At 46.0% G+C, this 25,183-nt stretch overlaps 1 protein-coding gene and 1 long non-coding RNA gene across 10 annotated transcripts in view; one reads left to right on the forward strand and one right to left on the reverse strand.

Moving 5' to 3' along the window:
- Window positions 1-4,047: 4,047 nt before the first annotated feature.
- The window catches only part of ppp1r9a (protein phosphatase 1, regulatory subunit 9A), a 67,563-nt gene continuing 46,427 nt past the window's right edge, over window positions 4,048-25,183 (forward strand). For all 8 annotated transcript variants that reach the window (XM_089022952.1, XM_089022955.1, XM_089022956.1 and 5 more), the window contains exons 1-2: window positions 4,048-4,655; window positions 5,807-7,268. In XM_089022952.1, coding sequence (XP_088879078.1) covers window positions 5,931-7,268 — 1,338 coding nt within the window. In that variant the 5' untranslated portion in view covers window positions 4,048-4,655; window positions 5,807-5,930. The remainder of the gene's footprint in view (window positions 4,656-5,806; window positions 7,269-25,183) is intronic.
- Window positions 14,989-16,203, reverse strand: LOC148882699 (uncharacterized). 2 transcript variants are annotated; one of them, XR_016118578.1, is made up of 3 exons: window positions 16,112-16,203; window positions 15,907-15,990; window positions 14,989-15,659 (listed from the first exon to the last, which is right to left on the reverse strand). It is a non-coding gene; the product is annotated as an uncharacterized LOC148882699 (long non-coding RNA). The 2 variants fall into 2 exon arrangements; XR_016118577.1 differs by having other exon boundaries at window positions 15,902-15,990.

Here is a 25,183-nt window from a genome sequence, read left to right on the forward strand (position 1 = left end):
CTTCGTGGTTCCAGCATGTGGAAGCACTTTTCCACCTACAAGGCGTCACGACAGATGACCTAAAATATTACATGGTCGTGGCGTCCCTCGACCAACCGACAACGCATCGCATGATGCAACTTCTGCGCACGCCTCCACGATGCAGGAAGTACGACGCGCTCAAACAATGGCTGCTCCGACGGTTTACGCTATCGGCCTCCGAGAGAGCAGACAGACTTCTTTCGCTTCCCGGACTCAGCGACGGAACAGCAGTGGATCTAATGGACAAAATGCTGTCGCTGTTAAATGCGGATGATGGCGGATTCCTTTTCCCCCACATTTTCCTTCGCCAGCTACCACCCGAAGTGCGCGCCGTGCTCGCTAACTCGACGTGCCTAGCCACCGGCGACTATCGTGGCTTGGCGGAAGAAGCAGATCGAGCGCTTCTGGCGATACGGCGGTTAGCCGTGCAAATTGATCCGACCGTCGTGGCCACAGTGGGATCGCAGAAGCGGCGCGGGAAAGCCACCTGCTATTTCCATCAGCGGTTTGGCGCCAAGGCTCGACGCTGCGCACCTCCCTGCTCCCACGAGACGACAGGAATCTTCAACGCCCGACAACCAGTAGCAGCCGTGGGCGGCAGCAACAAAAGCGAGCTGCTTTTCGTCACGGACTCCTCGTCAGGAAGACGTTTCCTTGTGGACAGCGGGGCACAAGTAAGCCTGCTGACGCCCACCGCTGCAGACAAGATGGCAGGTGGATGCGGGCCTGCCTTGTGCGCAGCTAACGGCTCGCCCATCGCTAACTTCGGTTCCAGGTCGGTGACTGTGCGTTTCCACAGACGGGAATTCAAGTGGAACTTTATTGTTGCCGCGACCACAGTTCCCATAATTGGCGCCGATTTTTTATGTGCTCACGGACTTCTTGTGGACATTGCCAACCGTCGTTTGATTGACGCCATCTCTTTCGCCACTTTTCCGTGTGAGGCCGGAGGGCTCGGGGCGTTAACGCATGCAAATTATTTAACATCGGGTAACGTTTATGAATGCCTGCTGACCGATTATCCGTCATTAACCACACCCGCCTTTTCCAATGCCGATACTAAACACGGGGTAGAGCATTTCATTCCCACGGTTGGCCCGCCAGTTTTTGCCCGCGCTCGTCGCCTCGACGCGGCATAATTGGCAATGGCGAAAGGGGAGTTCGCGACGATGGAGCGCTTGGGCATCGTGAGGCGTTCCAACAGCCCGTGGGCTTCACCATTACACATGGTGCCCAAAAGTGACGGTTCTTGGCGGCCGTGCGGTGATTTTCGTCGGCTGAATAACATAACCACACATGACCGTGACCCCATCCCGCACATTCAAGATTTTTCCGCACGTTTGGCCGGCGCCGTGATCTTTTCAAAGGTAGATCTAGTTCGCGGTTATCACCAGGTGCCGGTACGGGCGGAGGATGTGCCCAAAACAGCGGTGATTACCCCCTTTGGCCTCTTTGAATTTCTCCGGATGCCTTTTGGCCTGAAGGGGGCGGCACAGACCTTCCAAAGACTGATGACCTCAGTCTTGCGAGGTCTTGATTTTGTATTTGTCTATCTAGACGACATCCTTGTGGCCAGCCCTTCACCGGAGGAACACCTGTCGCACTTAACCGAAGTTTTCAAGCGCCTTGATTCGCACAGCCTTATAGTCAACCCTGTTAAGTGCCAATTTGGTCTGTCCAAGATCGATTTCTTGGGGCATCGCATTTCTCCACAGGGCGCCATCCCCTTACCCGCCAAAGTACAAGCAGTGGTGGATTTCCCCCGCCCGGCCACAGTTAAGGCTCTGCAGGAGTTTTTGGGAATGATCAATTTTTACAACCGGTTTCTTCCTCACGCAGCCGACCTCCTACAACCCCTCTACGGCGCCTTGAGAAAAAAGAAGGCTAACGACCCCGTCGAGTGGGCACCGCAACAAGCACAATCCTTCCAACGGGCCAAGGAAGCTCTTGCGGGTGCAACTCTTCTGGTCCACCCAATCTCAACCGCACAGGTAGCTTTGACTACCGACGCGTCTGATGTTGCCGTAGGGGCGGTGGTTGAGCAGCTTGTGGAGAACGAATGGCAGCCCCTTGCATTTTTCAGTCGGAAACTGCAAGATAACGAACGCAAGTACAGTGTTTTCGACAGAGAGTTGTTAGCACTCTACCTTGCAACGCGCCATTTTCGTTTCCTCATCGAGGGGCGCCGGTTTACCGCATATGTGGATCACAAACCACTCACATTTGCCATGTCAAAGGTGACTGAACCGTGGTCGGCCCGACAGCAACGGCATTTGGCGGCCATTTCTGAATTCACAACAGACATTCAGCACGTGGCCGGCAAATGTAACCCTGTGGCCGATTGCTTGTCACGCGCGATTGTGTGTCCAGTCCAGCTCGGGGTGGATTTTTCAGAGATGGCCACCGCCCAATCTGAGGATCCGGACATCCACGAACTCAAGGCAGCAGGCACAGCCCTGAAACTTGAGAAGGTGGCACTGTGTGAAGGGGGTCCCGCTCTCCTCTGCGATGTGTCTACGGGTCGCACTCGTCCCGTGGTTCCGCAGGAGTGGCGTCGGCGAATTTTTAATTCTATTCATTCCCTCTCACACCCTGGCGTCCGGGCGTCAGTCAAATTTATTGGGGCCAAGTTTGTCTGGCCTGGGTTACGGAAGGACGTCAGGAAGTGGGCAGCTGCATGCGTGGCATGTCAGCGCGCCAAAGTCCACAGGCACACCCGAGCAAACCTGGAAACTTTTCCAATTCCGGACAGGAGATTTGACCACGTCCATGTGGATCTGGTCGGGCCCCTCCCTCCTTCGCAGGGTTGCACACATCTCCTCACCATGGTCGATCGAACCACTAGGTGGCCGGAAGCAGTCCCCCTGTCCTCCACGACCTCGGCAGATATTGCTCGCGCATTTCTGTCGTCCTGGGTCGCACGTTTCGGCACGCCATCCGATATCAATTCGGACAGAGGCCCCCAGTTTGTGTCCGAGCTCTGGTCGGCCATGGCGCAGTCCTTGGGTGTGCAGGTACACCGCACTATGGCCTACCACCCGCAGGCTAACGGGATGTGCGAACGTTTCCACCGGTCACTGAAAGCCGCGCTACGGGCCGCGCTGTCGGACGGTAACTGGGTCGACCAGCTTCCGTGGATCCTGCTCGGGTTACGTTCGGCCCCTAAAGAAGACCTTAACGCCGCCCCCGCAGAGTTAGTGCTCGGTCAACCACTCCGCGTTCCTGGTGAATTTCTGCCTGAAGCTTCGGGTGCACCTTCATTCCCCCTTTTGCCAGCAGAGCCCCTGACTCCAGCACCAATTCACCACTGCGTCCCCAAAATATTTGTTCCGTCTGCTCTTAGGTCAGCCCGTTTCGTCTTTGTGCGTCACGATGCCCACCGCTCTCCCCTCCGACCGCCGTACGATGGCCCGTTTAGAGTGCTCGAACACGGTGAAAAGAGTTTTGTGCTCGATATGGGGGGGCGGAGGGAGGGAATTTCAATAGACAGGCTCAAACCGGCTCATTTAGTTGCAGGCGAGGACGTTTCGCCGGCCCAGGTCCCACGTCGCGGACGCCCTCCGAAACCTCCAGCCTCACCGCGGCATGCCAGGGTTGAGTGTCGTTCCCCCACTGAGGTCTCGCCCGAATCACCTACACCACCTAATGACGGACTGCGTAGTCGTTGGGGCAGGCTGGTTAAGCCCCCTGCAAAATTTTCACCTTGACCTTCCTTCTGGGTGTTCTGGGGGGGGCTATTGTGGCGGGCACTAGGACCAGGCATCTCACCCAGCAGGTGCAGGGGAGGGGGCAGTTCATGTTGCATGTATTGCACTGCTTTTGCTGTTCAGTTGAGATCCACTTGTTAGCCGTTGGAATAAACACGTCTCCACATATTCATCGTGTGTGCTCATTCCTCAACGGCTACAGCACCGTATTTATTTGTTGTTTATTTGTTGTGTCTTTTGGCCAATGTAACTTGGCCAATAAAGACGATTCTTATTCAGATAATAGAAACTATTAACTTGATGAATTTTTGCCTTTATTTTGCATCACCATTCCGCCTAAGTCACCGCTCTGAACCTTTTTTTTCGGGGGGCGGGCACCCATTTTCCCCCCACAGATCCCCGACAGCCCTCTCGATCTCATTTACCCCACCCCGTTCGTGATGATGTGCAGCAGGCAGCGTGTGAAGTTGCAGGAGCTGCGTGCTGCTATTTGTGCCAGACTGCAGCCCACCACCACCAAGCAGCAAGCAAGCAGCAGTTTATCGGATCAAACCATTTCAGCTCTCTCGGTTCTAACGGCTGCTACCCGGGTCCGTTTGCATCGCACAAAAAGGCTTCGGTTCTAATATTGTTCACTGTGCTAAACTGCCGAAAGGCTCGATCAAGATGCCCGTCCAGGCTGCACCGGTACCCCCGTCGTGAAAGCGGCAGCATCAGCCGCCGCCGCCTGCAATGGCGCTGTAGCCGCCGCACCAGTCGGTCAGTGTGCATCCTCGCACACGGTGGCCCATTTCACCCGGGACTCTTCCAACACGCGTGGGATCGAAAAAAATGGCCCTTCCGAAAGGGGTTTTCAGAGTTTTGCTTTAGCTGACACCGAGCGTGGGTTTCACTTCTTGCGCACCAAACGGAACCGAAGCCACGAATGTAAGTGTGACTCGTTTTTTTTTACTCCGAGGCGTCTTGTTTACGCGTTCAACTTATTTGGACCGTCTTCGGTGTTGTGTGTCTTTCTCTCCTTCCGCCAGATCAGACACAAAGGTAACCCGAGCTATCTTATTATCACTATGCGGCGTTTCAATCGCTTCGTTGACAGTATTTCTCATCTAAAAGGCTCAACCGATGGAGCAACTTGACTTTCAACCCCTGCACTCCCCGGGAATGTTATTTGCATTTAAACAAGAGCTACTTTTTTGCACTTAACATTACACCCGGCGAAGTCCGGCGTGGTAAACAATGAATATTATATCAGTGTACGTATTTAAATTTCAGACCACGCTGCTGCTCGGTTTATGCATTGGAGGCTATGTGTTGTGTGACCACCCCTGTCTTTCGGAATGTAATGCTTGCAGGCTTAAACATTAATGGGAGGTGGTATGCAATATTTAACTACAGTTGACTTTCATTCCTCCTGTACAAAAAAATAGAGGGTGGTGTGTAAATATTCAATCAGAATCAGATTCATCTTTCTTGGCCAAGTATGTAGATTACACAAGAAATTTGTCTCCGGTAGAACACGCTGCACCAGTATCATCAAGAAGACATGATAAATATGTATGGAGTACACTAATAAAGGATAATGTAATCTAATCATTTAATGTAAATGCAAAATTGCAAAGAAGCCCTACACAGTTATATTTTGGTTACTGTTTAGAGAGTTAATAGCGACAGGGGAAGAAGCTGTTTAAATGTCTGCTGTCTTTGGTGGATCGGTAGGCCTGCCTGAGGGGAGTTGCTGGAAAATGTGGTGGGCAGGGTGCGAAGGGCCCAGTCGGATTTTCCGCTCTCTTGGCTTGATAGTGATGTGATAATGATTGTAAATTGAGGAGAATAGCAAAATACTGTGTTTTAGCCTTCATTGAGTCTTTTTAGGACTGAATGGTAGATTTGATCCACCTTCCAGTCATGCCCCATACAGTTTGTTACAGCACTGGTTGACAGAAGCAAAACAGTCACTGATTGAACGTTACACCCCCTGGCGGATCCACGACATTGTTTGTTGTACTGTCTGTAGTTTGCCATGAAGATGGTATAAAACGATGATGATGTAGCCATAAGGAATGTCTCTGTCTCTGCAGGTGTGGGCGGACCTTAAAGGATTCTAAAAACTATTGATTGGAGAGGTCAAACAGAACGCTTGGTCGTGAATTCTAATGAGGCCACGGCGATGCTGACGCCCCCGCTGCATACAAAGACGACATAATGCTGAAGACGGAGGCCACGGGGGAGAGGACCAGCCTCCGGAGTGCCTCCCCGCACCGCAATGCCTACCGGGCTGAGTTTCAGGCCCTCAAGAAGGCCTTTGACCTGCCCCAAACAGATGGAAATTCCAAACCTCAGGACCTTGCGCGAGGGAAACTACCAAGGGGTCGTCAGTATGGCACACACGTCAGCCGAATTAAAGACATGTTCATGCAGTTGGGCTCAGAAAGTGCTTCTGTCAAGTCAAGGGTTCAAGATGACACCTCGCCCATAAAGCTGGTCAAGCCAACCAATTTCATCAATGATGGACAGGTGATCAAACTTCAGCATTCGTCATCGGCTGAAAGGGTAGGCGGTGCCGGAGCAAAATTCTCTGAAACCAGGAAGTTGTTTGAACAGCATTCACATGACCAGTCCCAATCGCCCGTTTATCCCTACGGACGTGATAAAAGGGGTTCCCATGAGCACCTCGACGACTGGCGAGGGCCCAGGTCCAACAGAGGCAGTACCGACTCGCTGGACTCACTGTGCTCCAGAACAGAGGCGTCGTCGCCAACCGTTAGCCAACTGAGTGCCGTTTTTGAAAATGCAGACCAACACAACCAGGGTACGCCCTCCTTCAGGGGCGTCAGCAGACGGGCCTTGTACTCGCCGGACGGATTCCACCGCGACGTTAGTGAGGACGATGTGCGACAATCTCCACTGCATGGAACTTACCGCAGCAGGATAGGCGGGAAGTTCCCTTCATCTTTGTCGGCCGATGACCTTCCGAGTCCGAGTCATAGGGCAGACACTCCGGAGCGCAAGCTAATCCTACGAGACAAAGACCAAGATAAAGCCGATAAGAGGCAACTATCCAATGTCACGACAAACGGAAGTCAGGTCAACGGATCCTGTGATGAGGACGAGAACCATCCAGCAACAAGACAATATCCTGAGAATAACAACGGGTCAATGACTACAAATGATGCCATTACCCCAAAAATGTTTGAGGATGCAACTCCCGAGCCACCAACTGCACCAGGTGCACTGACTGGACAAAGCCAAGAAGATCCGACCAGAGAAGACTTATCTCCAGACTCGCCCAAAGACCAGGCGGATGACCCTGAGGAGGAATACACCGGTAATGAGCGGGTGATTTTTAACGCTGATGGCGACGCGTGTTACCAAGGTTGGGGAGAAAGTTGCACTGACCCCGAGGACGAGTTTTATGATGACGATGAAGATATCGTCTACGATCCCGGCTCTGATATCGCTGAGATTCCTGGTCTGCCCGAGGAGAACAAAGAAGACATCCCTGCAACCAGGAAGATTCGCTTCAGCACCACTCCCATTACGGTAAGTTAAGGTATTTTCAAAACAAGAGTAAAAACCAAAACACCGTAGTTACAAAAAGCAGGAAATGGTCATACAGTAAAGTCTCGTTATATCGATACTCAAGGGAGTTCGAAAAAATATCGATATAACCGGGACTATCGATATATCCGATCCTGCGCCAAACTGCATTAAACAAAAGCCGCCAAAAGAGGGCAGCCAAGCGCCATATAAGAAACGGAGCTGGCCATTAGCTCCCTTTTTTGTTCCCCCAATGTTGCCTCAAAATGGCACATATAATTCTTTAATGATTGTAAACATGTATGCTTTAATCTTCAGAACTACAGTGTATTTGAAACATATTCATAACTGGATGTGTAACAAGAAAGCATATTATCCGAATCTGAAGCCATTGTTTGGATTCACAAGCAATGCAAGACGTCTTGGCGTGAAGTCATTTTTATTTGCATTTGAATAAAAAGTGACATCGGCTGTCCTTTAATACACAGTATGGAATGTTAATAATTTTCAAAATCATCGCGCTTCAGCAGACAAAACAAGAAACATTGTTGCAAAAAACGATTGCATTCATATACAGTACAGTGGGCATGTACATAACACAACAGGGAAACTGCAACGCTTACATCTTACTGTATTATGTATACAATTTAAAAAAGTCATCAATCTTCTTCTGCTTCCCATTTTTACCTTTTAACACAAACACTTCAATCTCGTCTGCTACACACGAGCTAGCGTCTGAAAATGAAAATGGCTCTGCTACACGAGTGCTGGGCACTAACCAAGTCACCTGACCAAGTCGACCAATGGCGCGACTGATGGCGTGACACGTAACCAAGACACGTGACCAAGTTGACCAATGGCGCGACCGATGGCGTGTCACGTGACAAAGTCACACGGCCAAGTCGACCAATAGCGCGACCGATGGCGGCTCATGTGACCAAGTCGACCAATGGCGCGACCGATGGCGGCTCACGTAACAAGACACGTGACCAAGTTGACCAATGGCGCGACGGATATATCGATGTAAACAACAAAAATGGCCGGCGGGGGATGAAAAGGAGCACCGTAATAACCGGATTATCGTAACAACCGGGTATCGTACTAAACGGTACTAATTATACATAAAAAGACTAGAAATGTGCAAGGGAAACGAAAATAATATCGTAATAAGCGGTACTATCGATATAACCGATATCGATATAACGAGACTTTACTGTATATCGACATTAACTCATTCACTGCCAGGTGCAAAAATGTGTCCACTCCAGTGCCAGGGTTTTTGTCATTGTCACTTGAATTCCAGCACCCACAGAATATTGACTTTTAGGACTACATAAACATCCAATACAGCGTTAGAAACCTTAGACTCTCTTTTTTGATCAGAAAAAAAGTTAATTGCTAAATTATATGGTCTTGAGTTATATGAGCTTGAAATGAGGGCAGCTGTCCAAAATACAATGCAATACATACTTATTGATTTGTATAGGGCTTTAACAACAGCTGACGCTAGAACAAAGTCCATGTCACACTTTTCAATTCCTGAATAAATTCAGGAATGGCAGCAAATGAGTTAACTCTGTTGCATTGGGGGCCCGTGCCTATTTGATGATGCAAAGCTTGAGGGTGAAAGCACCCCCACTGACCCCCCCCCCCCCCCCCCCCCCCCCCCCCCCCCGGGAAATTGCACCCGCCAGCAGAACATTTGTGCACATGTTAGCTTGTGGCGGTTGTGCGCCGACATGCTTCTCGTGTTTGTTCTCAAAGCACTTTCGTCACTTCACTTCAAATCACATCTGGTTGTAATCAGCGTTTAACCGAACCGATCCGACCATCTTGTGTCTCCCGTTTAATTTCAATTGACGAGAAATGGCGGTAGATTGCGTGCGCGCCGTCGGTCGATGTTGCATTATCCGACTTGAGTTTTGCGCGTATGCGCACATGTCGAGCACAATGAAGCGAGTGTAGTTCGTGGATTGTGAAAATGGATTTGGAAGATTACGGGAAATATTTTCCCCCCTTCGTAATCCTCCAGCTTTTAGAATCAATAAGCTTAGCATTTGCGGTAGTAAACATATTTTAGGAAGCCCTTTGGATGACATTTGTGTTTTGACTGGGAAATTGGTTGTTTTCAAGCATTTGTTCGGATTGGGTGTGGTGAGTGGGGCACGGCAATCGACTGTATTGATACAGTTGTCCATATTCTGCTTCCTGTATTGATTGTCTGGAAAGAATCCCAGAGGCCTTGTTTTTTATTTATCCGTCCTCAATGGAGATCCAAGGGGTCACAATTGTGCTTGTAAATACACTTTATCTCGGATAAACTTGACATATTGTGATCAAGTGAAAATCTGTGGATCTTTTTCTTTTCCTTTCGGCTTTTCCCTTCAAGGGGTCGCCACAGCAAATCAGTGTCCTCCGTCTTTAGAAGTTTGATCCGCATGTTTGTTTTGGCCAAGCTTTTACGTCGGATGCCCTTCCTGACACAACCCTCTGTATTTATCCGGGCTTGGGACCGGCAAAAGAAGACTTATGTCCTTTTGTGGCTACAGAACAAGCAACTCGCTCAGTAAAAGACTCCCAAACACAAAATGTCATCGGCACAGCAACATTCAAGAAAGCAAAAACTATACTCACCATTTGATGACAATGCTCTGATCTTATGTTTGCATCACAAAAACACGGACGATGATTAATAATTAATAATTTTAAGTTTGCAATTTTCTTCAAGTTGTGTCACAGTGCACCTGTGCCAAACTATCATGAAAATACAGACGCTCCCTTACTTATGATCGTTGGAGTTACGAACAATGGTACATACAAATATTTTTGTAGTAACATATGTAGTATTCTCTCCAGTTGTACACATCTTTATAGAGCATATATTTTATCAAATGTTTATTTTTCAGTGCAAACTAACCAATACCTCCGAGTAGAGAAAACGCTCGCGTGAATGGCTGCCGCTGCTCACCCGCACAAAAAAATCCCGAGACTGTAAAGTGTCCAAATGTATTATAAGTGTAAATGTATTATTATTATTATTATTATTATTATTATTATTATTATTATTATTATTATTATTAATAATAATAATACATGTTACTTATACAGGCCTCAAACATGCTTATATAAATCCTAAACATACAGTGAAGTCTCGTTATATCTATATTCTCGGGAGTTGGAAAAAATATCGATATAACCGGACTATCGATATATCCGATCCTGCGGCATGTAAATTTTCTCCTTGCGTTCATAGAAATAGTATCGTAATAAGCAGTACTATCGATATAACCGATATCAATATAACAAGACTTTACTGTACTTATATAAGACTTAAACATACATTCCATACAAAATATAGCATTGAAGCAACTTACGAAGAAATTCACCTTACGAACGACCGTTCGAACATATCTTGTTCGTAAATTCAGGATCGTCTGTATAGCACTGAAGCAACTTAGGAACAAATTCACCTTACGGACGACCGTTCGGAACTTATCTCGGTCGTAAGGTGGGGACCGTCTATATAGAACTGAAGCAACTTACGAACAAATTCACCTTACGAACGACCGGAACGTATCTCATACGAATCCCATAAGTTGGGGAGCATCTGTATTGCAAGGGTAAAGCTGCTCACGTAACATGTGACGTAAGATCTTGTCTCCTTTTACCATGACCCCCTAACATGCATTGTATTTTCCCTCACGGAGTCAGCACTTCATCACCAAGTTGCTGGTTTCTACTTTTCAATTCGCGTAGTGGATTCATGTGCGGGGTATGTCACAGACAGGTCGGTTATCAATCCGATTTTTATAACCCACTGTTATGTACAGAACAATTTGGCCTGCGTTTTTTTGTTGTTGCGCTAATTAGCCTTGGTACCATTTATTAAAAGCATGTGGCATTTGGCTCCTCCCACCTCAGAATTAAAAACACACAGAAAATAGTCAGTGTGAAAATCAGTTTCAGATGATTTTGTTGTGATAGTGAAAAGACGTCCATATCTCACATCAAGGTCAAAAGAAGAGATGACTAAGAAAAAATATATTGTCGAGTATTATTTAAAGGCTTGTGTTTCGTATGAAAGTGTCACGTCCGCTCGAGGAGTGGCGACAGGACTCGAGGGACGACGGAAGTTGGTTAAGGTCGGATCCAAAATACACGGTGGAGCGAGTGATTCCAAAAAAGACACATGTGGCAAGAACAGAAAGTAAGGCAAGGTAGAGGGCAACGACAAAAACAGAGCTGTGTGCGGATGGGTGACGGGGAACTTCCTGGAATACACTGACAACAACTGAACGGTAAGGGTGGCTTTTATAGCCAAAAGGCACAATTAAGGAAATGGGGGACACGTGCGTGAGTCCGGAGAGCCGGGAAGGGAGGGGCCCGCTCCAAGGAGCAGCGGAGGAAGAGACAGGAGGGGAGGTCCTGCTCCTGGCGACAACGAGGATGTGACAGAAAGGTACTAGTGCTTATAAAAGCCACCCTTACCGTTCTGTTGTTGTCGGTGTATTCCAGGAAGTTCCTCGTCACCCAACCGCATGCAGGTCTGTTTTGTCGTTTCTCTCCTACCTTGCCTGACTTTCTGTTCTTGCCACATGTGTCTCAGTAAATACTATTTTTCGAATCACTGTCTCCACCGTGTATTTTGGATCCGACCTTAACTACCTTCCGTCGTCCCTCGAGTTCTGTCACCCCTCTTGGAGTGGACGTGACAGTGCTCATTATTCATCTGGAATAAGTAAGAGTGGCCACCTTGTACACACTCTGTCACGTCACGCCCATTCCTCATCGCCATTATGCAACCCCCTCTCTCTATGCACACAAACACGGTTGGGTCTTTTGTTCATCTATTTGGTATTGGAGACAAAATACGTGTTCTCAAGCCCTTGCACGAGTCCAGCATGGCCTCCGGAAGGACGGAGCCCGCAGAGCCGAAGTTGGCACGGGGAAAAGACACCCCCACCTCCGCTCCGCCATCGTTTAATCTTAACAGTTCGTGTAATATTTCTGAAAGCGGATAAATCATTTTAACATCCGAGCTCGACCGCCTGAAATCAGACAGGCAGCTGCTAAGAAGAGAAAGCGCCCAACTAGTGTTTTGGCAACAGTTTGCGAACAGTGTATGACAAGTCGCCATTAAATCTGGGAATTGAGTACCGATGAGATACATAAATGTTATGACAGCTAAGCATTGGCTACAGTTGCATATTAAGGATGTTCACACAGTTGCATATTAAGTATGTTCAAGAGAGGAGAGCTACGTCAAAATAAAATACTGAAAAATAAAAGCAATATTTGTTGTAAAAGGAATGTCGTGGCTTGGAATTGAAGCGGATTTACAGGGGACAGGAGATGTGAGAGAATCTCTTTGTCAATAGATGCTACAGCTTTGTGTTTGCTTTGAACATTTACTTTGTAGCAGACGTGCCCATTTCACCATGACATCCCTGATCCATTGCTGAAAAGGATGCTTTTATCTTCTCTTTTATCTAGAACTGCTTCATACAACGCAGAGGGTGCAGAAAGTGCTTAAAATTGAATGACTGTATGTGTCTTGTGTCGCATTATTCGTTATTTAGTTTTATTGGTGTTGCTGTTTTGACTTCGAGATGGCGCCGCGATAGTGACTGCCTTTACAGCAGTGCCTGTATTTTTTTTCTACTTCACCTCCTCTCTTCTTCCTTCCATATCTTTGCTGTTCTGAAATTTCTCACTATTAAAGGCAGTTAATTTATCACTCAAGATATGTCCACTGTGTATCTGTAGTGGACATTCATTGAATTCTCGCTCCCTGCTGCGTCCTTTGACCGGCTGCAACATTTTGACGAGTGAGGAAGTTACTTTAGGAGGGCTACATCAGTCCCAACGGCACTGACCTACCAATCCTCATCCCATGCTCATTCAAACAACCGGTTCTTATCCTTGCCGTTGAGTGTCCATGGGTCGCCCGTCGGCTTCTCCTCAGATTGATGGGGTGTGGCCAAAGTCACGCTTTTGATGTCCTATTTCTACACCGCAATGCTTTTTACAAGCCATTAAGAAGCGCCGAGAATGGAGCGTTGCCATTGAGGCGTGTCACTCATCTTCCACTTTCTTCCCTGTGTGGTTGTCGGGGGTGTTAAACATGTCTGCCCTGATCAAACATCCATCTCACATTGAGCTGTTTTTTTTCTTCCTCTCCATTGTGTTTACTTCCTCTCTTTGATCGGATCATGCCACAGGAGTTGGAGAGGGGAGGGCCTCTGTACGCAGTGCCTGGCCCTCCCTCGCCTTTATTTAAACTCCTTTCATGCACGGGTATTTCTTTTCGGCATATTCGGGTCAAATTGCGGAAGCTTGGGTTGAATAGCAGCTCACGTATTCTGTCGATCAGTGCTCTGTTTGGATTGGATTGGATTGGATTTGCCTTTAATAGTCTCGCAGTGGAGAAATTTACATTTCACAGCAGCAAAGTTATGAAAGAAATGAAAGTAGAAAAGCAAAACACAGGTGCTGCTGGAAAGGCAGCCACTCTCGCGGCGCCGTCTTGAAGTCAAAAGAACAAAAAAAAAAAAACTAAATAACAAATAACATGACATCACAAAGACACAGAGAGACGTTCATTCTTAAGCACTTTCTGTACCCTCTTTGTTACATAAAGCAGTTCCAGATGAAAGAGGAGAGGATCAAAGCGTCTCTTCACCAGTGGATCAGGGACATCATGGTGGAATGTCCACGTCGACTACAAGCTAAATGTTGAAAGAAAACACGCAGCTGTAGCACCCATTGACGAAAAGAGATTGTCTCACATCTCCTGTCCCACATAATTCAGCTTCAATTCTATCCCGCGACAGTTCCATATACGCATCGGCGCTCTGCGCTGACGCTCCTTCCTTCTTATCGCGGGCTCCTCAAGCCATGCATCCATCCAGCCGCAGACTGTCCAACAGCACCGACCTTCCACTGAACAAAGCAGGGCTGTGAAGATGCTGCCCATTACAGGCGCAAAAAAGCACAATGGCGCCAGAGCTGTCCAGCGATGACAGTCGAATGGCTCCGACATTCCTCCCATTCAAAAACAGTACTGGCATATTCATGCTGCCGAAAAGGCGCAACCTTTTTGCGTATTAGATTGAGCTGCTGCGCCATTTGGGGGACTGCTGAACGGCCTCACCAATTGGAGTGATGTGTGTCGGTCATCTTCCCTGTGGCAAACTGTCCGACAGGGCGAATCTGAATGCTGTTATTTAACTGGTGTGGCCAGTCATTAAACCACACCAACCTCCGCTGAATAAATGTGCCATTTGTTGATGAATGTTTTACATTTGGATATTAAACATGCAAGCTGGGGGAAATTTGAGGTAATCTTTCTCAGATTAATGCTGCTTTGCATGACGCAGGTTTTAATACTTGAATACAAATACAGTATTTTTCGGAGTATAAGATGCACCGGTGTACAAGGCGCACTTTCAACGAATGGTGTATTTTCAAACTTCTTCCATATAAAAGGTGCACCGGTCTATAAGCCGCACCTGCAATGAATTAAAACAGTTTTATACTGTATGTTCTGGTGTATAATGCACACTGGGGTATAACGTGCAACCCCAATGAATGGTGCATTTTCAAACTTTTTCCACATATAAGGCACCCCAAACTATGAGGCGAATGAACGAATGAAAAGAATTTTCCAAATATAATAAACATTTCAAAGTTTTCCAAATATAAGGCACATCACATTATAAGGCGCTACAGTAGAGGCTGGGGTTACGTACTACTACTTCTACAGGGGGATATGGTGTTGGTGGCTGCCAACAGTACTTGCGAGGATCAATATTGGGTTGGATTTACCTTTATTAGTCTCATAATGGAGAATTTTACATTTCATATTACTTCACATATAAGGCGCACCTACGTATAAGGCGCAGGGGTCATCTTTCCAAGAAAATGAAGGCTTTTGGGTGCAGTTTCTTTGTCGGTTTGATGATGAAGACAAGACGTAAATGGAGACGAAAAACGCATCCCTTTGCCCGATGCTTAATTTGACATACGTTCCATTGCGTTCCATCCTTATCCGCAACATCTCTTAATACGGGTTTTGTGAGTCCCAAAATGAAACGAGGCGGGCTTCAGGCCAATGACTTTAATTTCAGACTGTGCGGCTGATGGAGAGGATTACTCTACTTTAGTGCTGACCCTCTTTTGGATGACAACATGCTCACGACTGTATGATTACAAAAAAATAAATACAAATAAAGCAATGCTCCTTTATATAAGTCTTTAATGTGAATTTTTTTTCCCTGCAATCGTTCTTTTCATCATCACGAGCAGCTCTGAGCCCAGTCGAGTTTGGATAGGTGTGTGCATTATTCATGCCAGGACGTTTTTGTTTGTTTGTGTCTGCGCCACCGGATGATCCTGCGGAGATGCAATATTAATGATCAAAAGAAAGCCTTGCTATTTTTATTTCTTTTAATGATGGCCCTAGTCAGTTTCCATCTTTTTTTCATGGACCTATCATTTATCAGCACACTTTTATTTCCACCCATAGTCTCATATTGATGTGCGCAGAAGGCTACATATAGATATCAAACGCAGACTTTTGCTCTGACCAACCAAAGGACAGCATGATGTTATTTGTGAAGACATTTTCTACTCACGTGACCTGTGATTGACTGGCGGCCATTCCAGGAGGGGGGTGGGGGGTTGTGCTTCCTTTCATGTTCCCCTTACAGGCCTCAGTGGGATTCTAGACAAAAAAAAGATGGGTGAATGTATTCTGTGGAAAATAGACAAAACTAGCGATGTCACTGTGTTGTTGTGGTACTTGTGATATTCGCCACCACCACAATAAAAGCACTATTACTTACTATTCTCTGCGCTGTTTAGTCCCTTGCATCCCTCCCTCTAGTGTCCTTTGTTCAATCGCTGACCTAGTCGTAGTTGGCGATGGCATCGACTCTTAGCGATATATATTTTTAAATGAATGTGACTTTCTTTGTTAGGGACAGTCTACATAGGGGCTAAAAAACATTTTAAAAAATAAAAGACAATGCTGACTAAGCCGTGGGCGTTCCTCCCCTCCCGACATGTCTAATGTCACTTGCTCACATGCAAGATGACACATGGTGAAATGACAAGGAAGTGTGGCCTTGAACTGAACCATTCACTCTCATCAGCCACTTCATCTTTTCCACAAGAAGGAACGGCTGGCTTCTTTTTTTCTTACCTCCTTTATGCCTGTCAAGGTTACTCCCAATCCCCCGCGGGACATCCGTTCCCTTTTGCCTCATCACTCGTTCCAGAGATTTTGTGTGGCGCGAGGGTGGGTGCTCACAGGTAGGACGAATGAAATGCAAATCGGGTGGGCTGCCGTTGCGCAAAGGACACATTCTAAAAAAGAGAAGAAAAGAAAAAAGAGTTGCATAAAACAGGATTTTGCGTGAAAAGTAAAACCTCTTGTAGTTAGGAGCAATTCAAATGTAAATCTACAAATGGACTCATATTTTTAGTTTATTTATAAATCTATCGGATTGGATTGGATTAACCTTTATTTGCCTTGCTGTGGAGAAATTTAAATTTTACGCAGCATAGTTATGAAAGAGGAAAAAAGAGGAAGAAGTAGAAAAACAAAACAAAAAAGCTGCAGCGCCATCTTGAAGTCAAAACAAAAATAAATAAATAAATAAATAAATAATGTGACACAGTCAGTCAATCTTAAGCATTTTCTGCCCCCTCTTTGCTGTATGAAGAAGTTCAAGATGAAAGATGAGAGTATCAAAGTGTCCTTTTCACCAGTGGACCAGGGACGTCATGGTGCAATGTGCATGTCTGCTACAAGCTAAATGTTAAAAGCATCCATTGACGAAAATAGATTGTCTCACATCTCCTGTCCCACGTAAATCCGCTTCATTTCCAGGCCGCGGCAATTCCACATCTGCAGGGGTGCTTTGCGCTGACGCTCATTTCCTATACAGTGATACCTCGGTTTACGAACCCCTTGGCTTACGAACCTTTCGGTTCACGAACATTACATTTTTGAAAATTTTACCTTGGCATACGAACTATTTTTCAGGATACACACGGAGTTGCCACAATGAGTGATGTGTCATTTGCGAAATGGTGAGAAAATGGATAGAAAGGACTCGAAAATTTGGACTCGTTTCAACTTTGATAGTTCAAAAGCAGAGTGTAGACTGGAAGGTTAAAATATCCCATCAATCAGGCTCCACAAATAACCCGTACAAGTCATCTGTACACTTGATGCAAAAAGCTATCAACCCAGCTAAACAGAACACAATTGATGAGAAAGGGACCATTCCTCAAGATGGTGAAAGCAGGCTACGTTCCTCATCAAGTGTTTAATGCTGATGAAACTGGCCACTCCATTCCATCAAGCCATCAACGACCATCACAAAGGTAAATAAAACGACTTTATTATACTGTAGTTTATTTCTTTAATCATAATACAATATCACATTTATTATTTCATAAAATAACATATATTCTGTGTAGTTTTAAGGCTTAGAAAATTAGAAAGTGGAAAATTATGTTTGATGGGGACCTGGGAACGGATTATTCTCATTTTAATGGTTGCTGTGCTGCCCCCAGTAATTACGTTACAATGCAGTGCAATGCCCCCTAGTGGTGGAATAGTTAAAACCACTCAAAAACGTTGTGGAGTAGTAGTTGAAATCGAACTGTGGAGAGTTTTGATGACTCCATGTCCATCCTCTTTCTATCGACTTGTTCAGGCAAAATCTGCAAGTACATTTACACTATTACACATTTTATTGTTTGTTGTGCAAGTTATCTATAATCCTACATCGATATTTCGCCAGTTAAGCATTCGTTCGATCGTTGCGATCGTTGCTTTGCTTTCCATAGGATCGTTGAATATGCTGGAGAATAGGCTTGTTTCATTTATGTTATTTTATATGCATAATTGGATGCTGTACAACATTTGTATTCCTTTTCTGTTTGTACGCAGTTTTACAAGACTTCCATAAAAATATTAAACGGTGGATTCTCATCTTCGTGTTTTTATTGGAAGATTGTTAAGCTCGCTGTCTACACACCAACCATTTGGTCAGGGCAGAAGAGTAAAAAGTTTACCTATATGTCGAAAGCATAACTGTGGATCGGATACACATTACATCTCCTTCATAATCAATATGTCAGAGCCCATGGAAATGTTTAAACTGAAAGTCAGGTCAGTGTGATAATCATCAAGTGCTAGCCAGCTCTCTTCCAAGTCAAATTCAAGCCAGGGTGCTGCAGCAGCATGGGCAAAGGCGGAGGCCGCCCGTAAAAGAGCTGAATATGCTAAACTTAAAATTGACATGGAAGTTGAACGAGCCCGCATTGATGCAACGTTGAATGCTCTTAAAGAAGAGACTGAAGCTGAAGCTGCACTGGCTGCAGCAAAGGTACTTGAAGCAGCAGCAGAAAAGTGAAAGTGGTTGCGCTGACTTGGCTATCGGACCTCCTCTATCACTGGCTGTTTCAAAACAACACGTTGATGACTACATTGACGCACACTTCAGCCCCCAAAATGACGATAAAGGTGATCACAAAGGGAAATCAGTATACCCTCCACAGCGCCATTATAAGGACAATTCTCATAATAGCCCCAGCGTGTTGCAGCCTGGAGCATCTCGTACAACCCAGCCTTCTGAGCAACCCCAGGCCACACGACGGCCAGTCTTCCCTCATACCAATGTTGATGCCTTCAGATTCCACTCACCACAGGGCAACAATTCAGCAAGCTCTTCACGTAAAGTCAGCAACAGGCTTACACCGAGGTCAACAGATGTTTCTGACCTTGCTGCCTTTCTCGCTCGTCGTGACCTTCTCACAACAGGGTTCAAGGTGTTTGACAATCGGCCTGAGAACTATATGTCATGGCGATCTGCCTTTTGCAATGCCATAGAAGGCTTGAATCTCAAACCCAGTGAGGAGCTAGACTTACTTACCAGGTGGCTTGATGGGGAGTCACTTCACCATGCCCAGCGGATCAGGGCAGTACACGTAAACGATCCAGCGGCTGGACTCAACAGGCTATGGCAACGATTGGAAAAGACTTATGGTTCTCCCGAAGTTATTGAAGCTTCACTATTCAAAAGTCTTGACAATGTGCCTAAAATCTCTCCCAAAGATAGCCGACGTCTTCAGGAACTTGCAGATCTTCTTCTAGAGGTGGAAGCTGCAAAGAATGAAGGTTACCTACCTGGCCTCAGTTTCCTGGATTCATCTCGGGGCATAAATTTAATTGTTGAGAAACTTCCATACAACCTCCAGGAAACATGGGTTACTCAGGGGACCCAATACAAGAGAGAGAACCTTGTCAATTAGCCGCCATTCTCTTTTTTCGTTAACTTGTGAACAGTTATGCGGAAATGAAGACGGATCCAAGTTTTACCCTGCCCGGCTCCAACACAGGTCCCTACAAAGATGAGAAACCTCCCACCAGCCAGTGGAAGGTCAGGACTCCCATCTCTGCTAATAAAACTGAGGTTGAAGCCTCCAGCCTTTCAAGTGGTGACAAGCCTCCCATAGACCCGGAAAGACATTGTCCCATTCACAACAAGCCACACTCTCTCAGGAAGTGTAGGGATTTCAGAATGAAGACCCTAGAAGAGAGGAAGAGCTTCCTTAAAAAGCATTTCATTTGTTTCAAATGCTGTATGTCCACAAACCATACAGCAAAAGACTGTAAGACAGCAGTTCGCTGTTCAGTGTGACAGTGATCGTCACATCTCAGCTCTCCATGATGGTCCAGCTCCCTGGATGTCAAAGGAGGCCGTGACTTCGGAGGGTGATGGCGGGGAGCAGGCTGAGGAGAACTCCACTGTAAGTACATCCAGCTGCACTGAAGTTTGTGGAGAGGGCTTGCATGGAAAGTCATGTTTCAAAATATGCCTGGTCATTGTGTATCCCAAAGGATACCCTGAACAGAAGAAGAACATGTATCTGATGCTGGATGACCAGAGTAATTTGTCACTCGCCAAGTCCGCCTTCTTCGACATGTTAAACGTTCAGGGACTGGTCTCTCCTTATACATTAAAAACATGTTCTGGCATGACAGAAACAAGTGGAAGAGCCACAAACTTCATCATAGAAGCTATTGATGGTGGAATATCCATGGTACTGCCAACACTCATTGAGTGCAATCTGATACCTAATAATAGAGAGGAGATACTCCAGAGGCTGCTACACATCATCGCCATTTCAAAACCATTGCCAACAAGATTCCACCGCTTGATGCCTCAGCCGAAATCCTTCTGTTGCTTGGAAGAGATATCATATGAGTTCATAAGGTTCACAGTCAGTGTAATGGGCCACACAATGCGCCATATGCCCAAACCCTTGATTTGGGATGGGTAATCATAGGAGACGTCAGCCCCAGGGGAGCCCACAAACCCACTGTGAACACTTTCAGGACAAGTATCCTAGAGAATGGTCAAGTTAACTTCTTCTGACCCTGTGAGAGCAGCATCTACATTAAGGAGAGGTTCACAGGAGAGCACCCCAAACAACCTCTTCAAAAGCCAGTCCAACATGGTCTCCTGTCTCTTCAGCATACAGCATACTTTGAAGAAGAAGCCGGAGCTGAATGATCACTATATAAAGTTTAAACGGAAAGCAGAGAGCAAGCCTTCCAACCTCTCCTCATCTGAGTCTTCATCAGAGTCCAACCACGCTCGGTCTCAGCAGCAGCCCCGAGGCCAAGAACCAGACCGGGGCAACAGAGACAGACTGGGATCCGCTCCCCCTCCATGACCTCCTCACCGAGACAGACAACATTTGGACCAGAACCAGGATCAGCCGATCCCCGTACCGAACACAGGCCAAAATCCAGCTATCAGGTTCGGGATGGCAGCCCGCAGTCCCCCCGGGAAAAGAGAAACCTCTCAGGGCCCAACATCCGCACCCCTAACCTGGCGGCAACCGATGGTGTGATTAAGACCACACAGCAGACAACGCGGCCGTTCAACACGTATCCCAGGGCGGAAAGCGACGGAGGGCGCAGCCCCATCGGGCCGCCAGCGTGTCCCCACAAGTCATCCTCTCAAAACGGCCCCTGCGTGCCCCTCCGAGGAGCTTCCGGCCACAAGCCCCCCGACGGGCAGCTGCACCCTCACCACACCTCGTCCCATCCTAGCCTGACGCCAAAAGCGGGTCAACACCCACACACGCCTCACCCCAGCGTGCCAGCCCCACGTCTACTGGCCCCCTCCGCCCTGCCGCCGGAGCCGCCCGATACCCGCTCTCCGCAGAGAGAGCCGCAGAGGGTGTCCCACAAGCAGTTCCGGGCATCTCTACAGATCAGTGATGTGCGGTGAGGTTCATGGCTGGTGAGGCACTGACGTCATCAATGACATCACCGCTCGTCTGTACTTAGTATTTGAACGGTAAATGTGAAAATTCAGCGATTTTGAAAAAAATCCTAAAACGGTGAAGTTAAATGGACAAGAACTTTAAAGTACAAATCACTAAATACATCTAACTGTTTAATTTATTTTTTCATTTGATATTTCCATGCCAGCTTTCCATGATGACAGGTGAGGCACTGCCTCACCTGCCTCCACTGACTGCACGTCACTGCTACAGATGGTGGTGGATCTTGGCGACCCACACACCTATTTGGACCAGTACAATAAGATCGGGGCGAGGCCCATCGGCATCGTGTGTATCGCCACCGTCAAGCCGACGGGAACATTGGTCGCTGTGAAGAAAATAGGATATTGATACTTACATTTTGATGATGTTTATTATTTCTGTTGGTTTGTTGGTTTGCCATTTTATTGATGCCAGGCAGGGAGTGTAATGCCCTCACTAATTACGTTACAATGCAGTACAGTGCCCCCTAGTGGTGGAATAGTTAAAACCATTCAAAAACGTGGAGTAGCCATTTTGAAGTCGAACTGTGGAGAGTTGTGATTACACCAGGGGTGGGCAAACTTTTTGACTCACGGGCCGCATTGGGTTCTGAAATTTGACAGAGGGGCCGGGCCAGGAGCATTTGGAGGGAGTGTTTGGGCCGGAAATACTCCGAACAAGTTATGTCCATAATTTATAAAATCACTTCAAATGACTTCGACTGAGCGTATTTTACAAAGATTCCACAGCATATAGCTATAGTTTACGTTTTAAGACTTGCGCTGAATATTCATGAAGTCTTGTTTTCGAGTTGATGACGATCCCCATGTGACGTCACGTTTGGACCGCCCCTGACCGAGAAAGCGACAGACATTTTGGGTACTTTGTTTGGTCTGAAAACTTCGTGTTGATCCATGTTGATCCGTGTTGATGGCGAAATTAGAAGGAAAACACATAAATAACGCCATGGTGAATCGTTGTGTGTTGCACCAAAACAACTATTTGATATTCGCTGACACAAATTCCCAGCTGCCAAATCAGCCCATTTCCAACGGAGCTTGGGCGCAATCTTCTGCTTTTTCTGGGTGCTACATTGCTGTCATTGACGGCTCGAATTGATATGGGAGGACTCCTAGAATCAATTGCAAACATTTATGCTTTCCTCTTCAGAAGAACAAGAACAAGAAAACATCTTCTCCGAATCTGAAGCCATTGTTTTGATTCTCGAGCAAGGCAAGACGTCTTGGTGTGACGTCACGAACAGAGGGGTGGGACCTTCTGAAACTGACCATTTCCGGATTCATTTTGAAGTCATTTTTATTGGTGTTTTTCATTTAACTAAAAATATCAGCCTGCCTGATTTGGGTATTTTAGATGCTATGAAACGTTTTTCTGATGTCAGTGGGAAACAAAAACAAAAAATGGTGCCGGTTGTCCTTTAAATGTAGTATGTACAAACCTCATAGCACAGTAAGAACACTACAACCCAATTTATTAACTGTCTTTCAAATGTGAAAAATATCCCAGTTAATAAATTTGTCTCAAGGAATATGGCGTTTGCATAGTATTTCGCAGATACTTGGAGGAGGAAATGGAAATAGATTAAAATAACATATGCACTGTGATTTATCAAGATTGCGTCTGTTTTTAAGTTTCCATCGAAGGGGCAAAGTTAAAGAAATCAACATTTATTGAAAAATGGAATCACTTTCAACATTCAAAACATATTATTACACAACGAAATATTCAAGCTCAATAATACCTACTTGTGTTAAATTCCGCCAAATCATAGATGGTTTGTCCTGACCGCGCGCTCAACAAACTCCTCACTGACGCTCTCGCCTTCACGCGCTAACAATACACGTGTACCGTCGCCGAGCACACAAACATAGACTACCTGTAGTTGAAATTTGCATACTCGGCTCGGCAGCCAATCAGAAGCCTGCTTCTTTCTTCCGGGCTGTCGCAAACGTTACAAAGTCGTGCAATTGCATGTCATTTTCCAAAATAGATGCACAGAACCTCAGACTAGAAGAAAGATTCAAAAGAAGCTAACAACATATGTGACGCTACAAAACGTAAATTTACATTAAACCGTGACTGTAAAGTGTACGTGAGACTTATGAAAGGGGCTTAGTGGCTCGTAGGAATCAATGCAAATGTTGCATTGTGCACCACAATGACAATCGACTACTGTAGCAAAATTTACAGCCATGCGCATTTGCTGTAAATTAAGCAAGGTAGCATTTGTAGTTGGTGCATTCTTGATTTAAAAAAAACATTATACTTTGTGACAATGTTTTTTAATGGGATTGGTCTCATTTTGCTTCAAGTTGTGAAAAATGGGGCAGGCAACTTTTCAGTTATCTGCCCTGTTGTTCGCTAGCTTTTTGTCATGAGTTTTAGACACTGTTTGTACTATAATTTGGGGAAGTTCGGCGGGCCGGATTGAAAAGCCTAACGGGCCGTATGTGGCCCGCGGGCCATAGTTTGCCCATTTCTGGATTACACCCATGTCCATCCTCTTTCTATCGACTTGTTCAGGCACAATTTGTTAGTACATTTACACTATTATACATTTTATTGTTTGGTGTGCAAGTTATCTATAATCCTACATCGATATTTCGCTAGTTTAGCATTTCACATGCTTTCCATAGGATCGTTGAATATGCTGGAGAATAGGCCTGTTTCATTCATGTTATTTTATATGCATAATTGGATGCTGTACAACATTTGTATTCTTTGTCTGTTTGTATGCAGTTTTACAAGAAAGACTTCCATAAAAATATTAAACGGTGGATTCTCATCATCGTGTTTTTATTGGAAGATTGTTAAACTCGCTGTCTACACACCAACCATTTAGTCAGGGCAGAAGAGTTTCCTATGGGAAAGTAATTTTTAGAATACACACTTTTTGCCTTACACACTTTGTCTGGAAACCAATTAAGTTTTGTAAGCCAAGGTATCACTGTATTTATAAACATGATAAATAAAAGAATTACGTCTGAATCGTTCATTGCAAATATAAATTTCCAAAAGTCACATGATAACACCCCATGTGTATTTTTACAGTAACTCCCACACTTGAGCCATTTTTACATTTCTAAATGAGGCCAACGCTTCTCTACTGACACCCGTTGCCATCCTTGCTTGCTTTATAACAATAAGCATTGTTAAATGGAGGCATACAGCTTGCACTATTGTACAACGATCCACGTCCCCATCCCGGAGGGGCTCTGTTCGTTGCTCACATTAAGAAATGTGACTGACATTTTCATTTTCATGCTAAAACAGCTCGTCGCGACACTCGTATGGTACACTAGCGTGTTTAGACACGCAACTGCAAGGAAACCAGCTGCACACGAATACAAGATACCCACATGTGTAGTTTCTTTCCCTGTTGTTGCCCCCAGAATGCCTGACATGCATTCTTGTGGACTCACAATCTGAAAATGCTCATATAAATAACACAAAAGAAGCACAAATAACTATGTGTCTCGTTTTCGGGCCTCTGCAAAGTCAAAGCAGCTGCATCATGTCATTTTGTATGTAATCCATGC

The sequence above is a fragment of the Hippocampus bargibanti genome, linkage group LG20, assembly GCF_051943395.1.
Source record: "Hippocampus bargibanti isolate YZ-2025 linkage group LG20, ASM5194339v1, whole genome shotgun sequence".
In the NCBI taxonomy this organism is placed as follows: Eukaryota; Metazoa; Chordata; class Actinopteri; order Syngnathiformes; family Syngnathidae; genus Hippocampus; species Hippocampus bargibanti.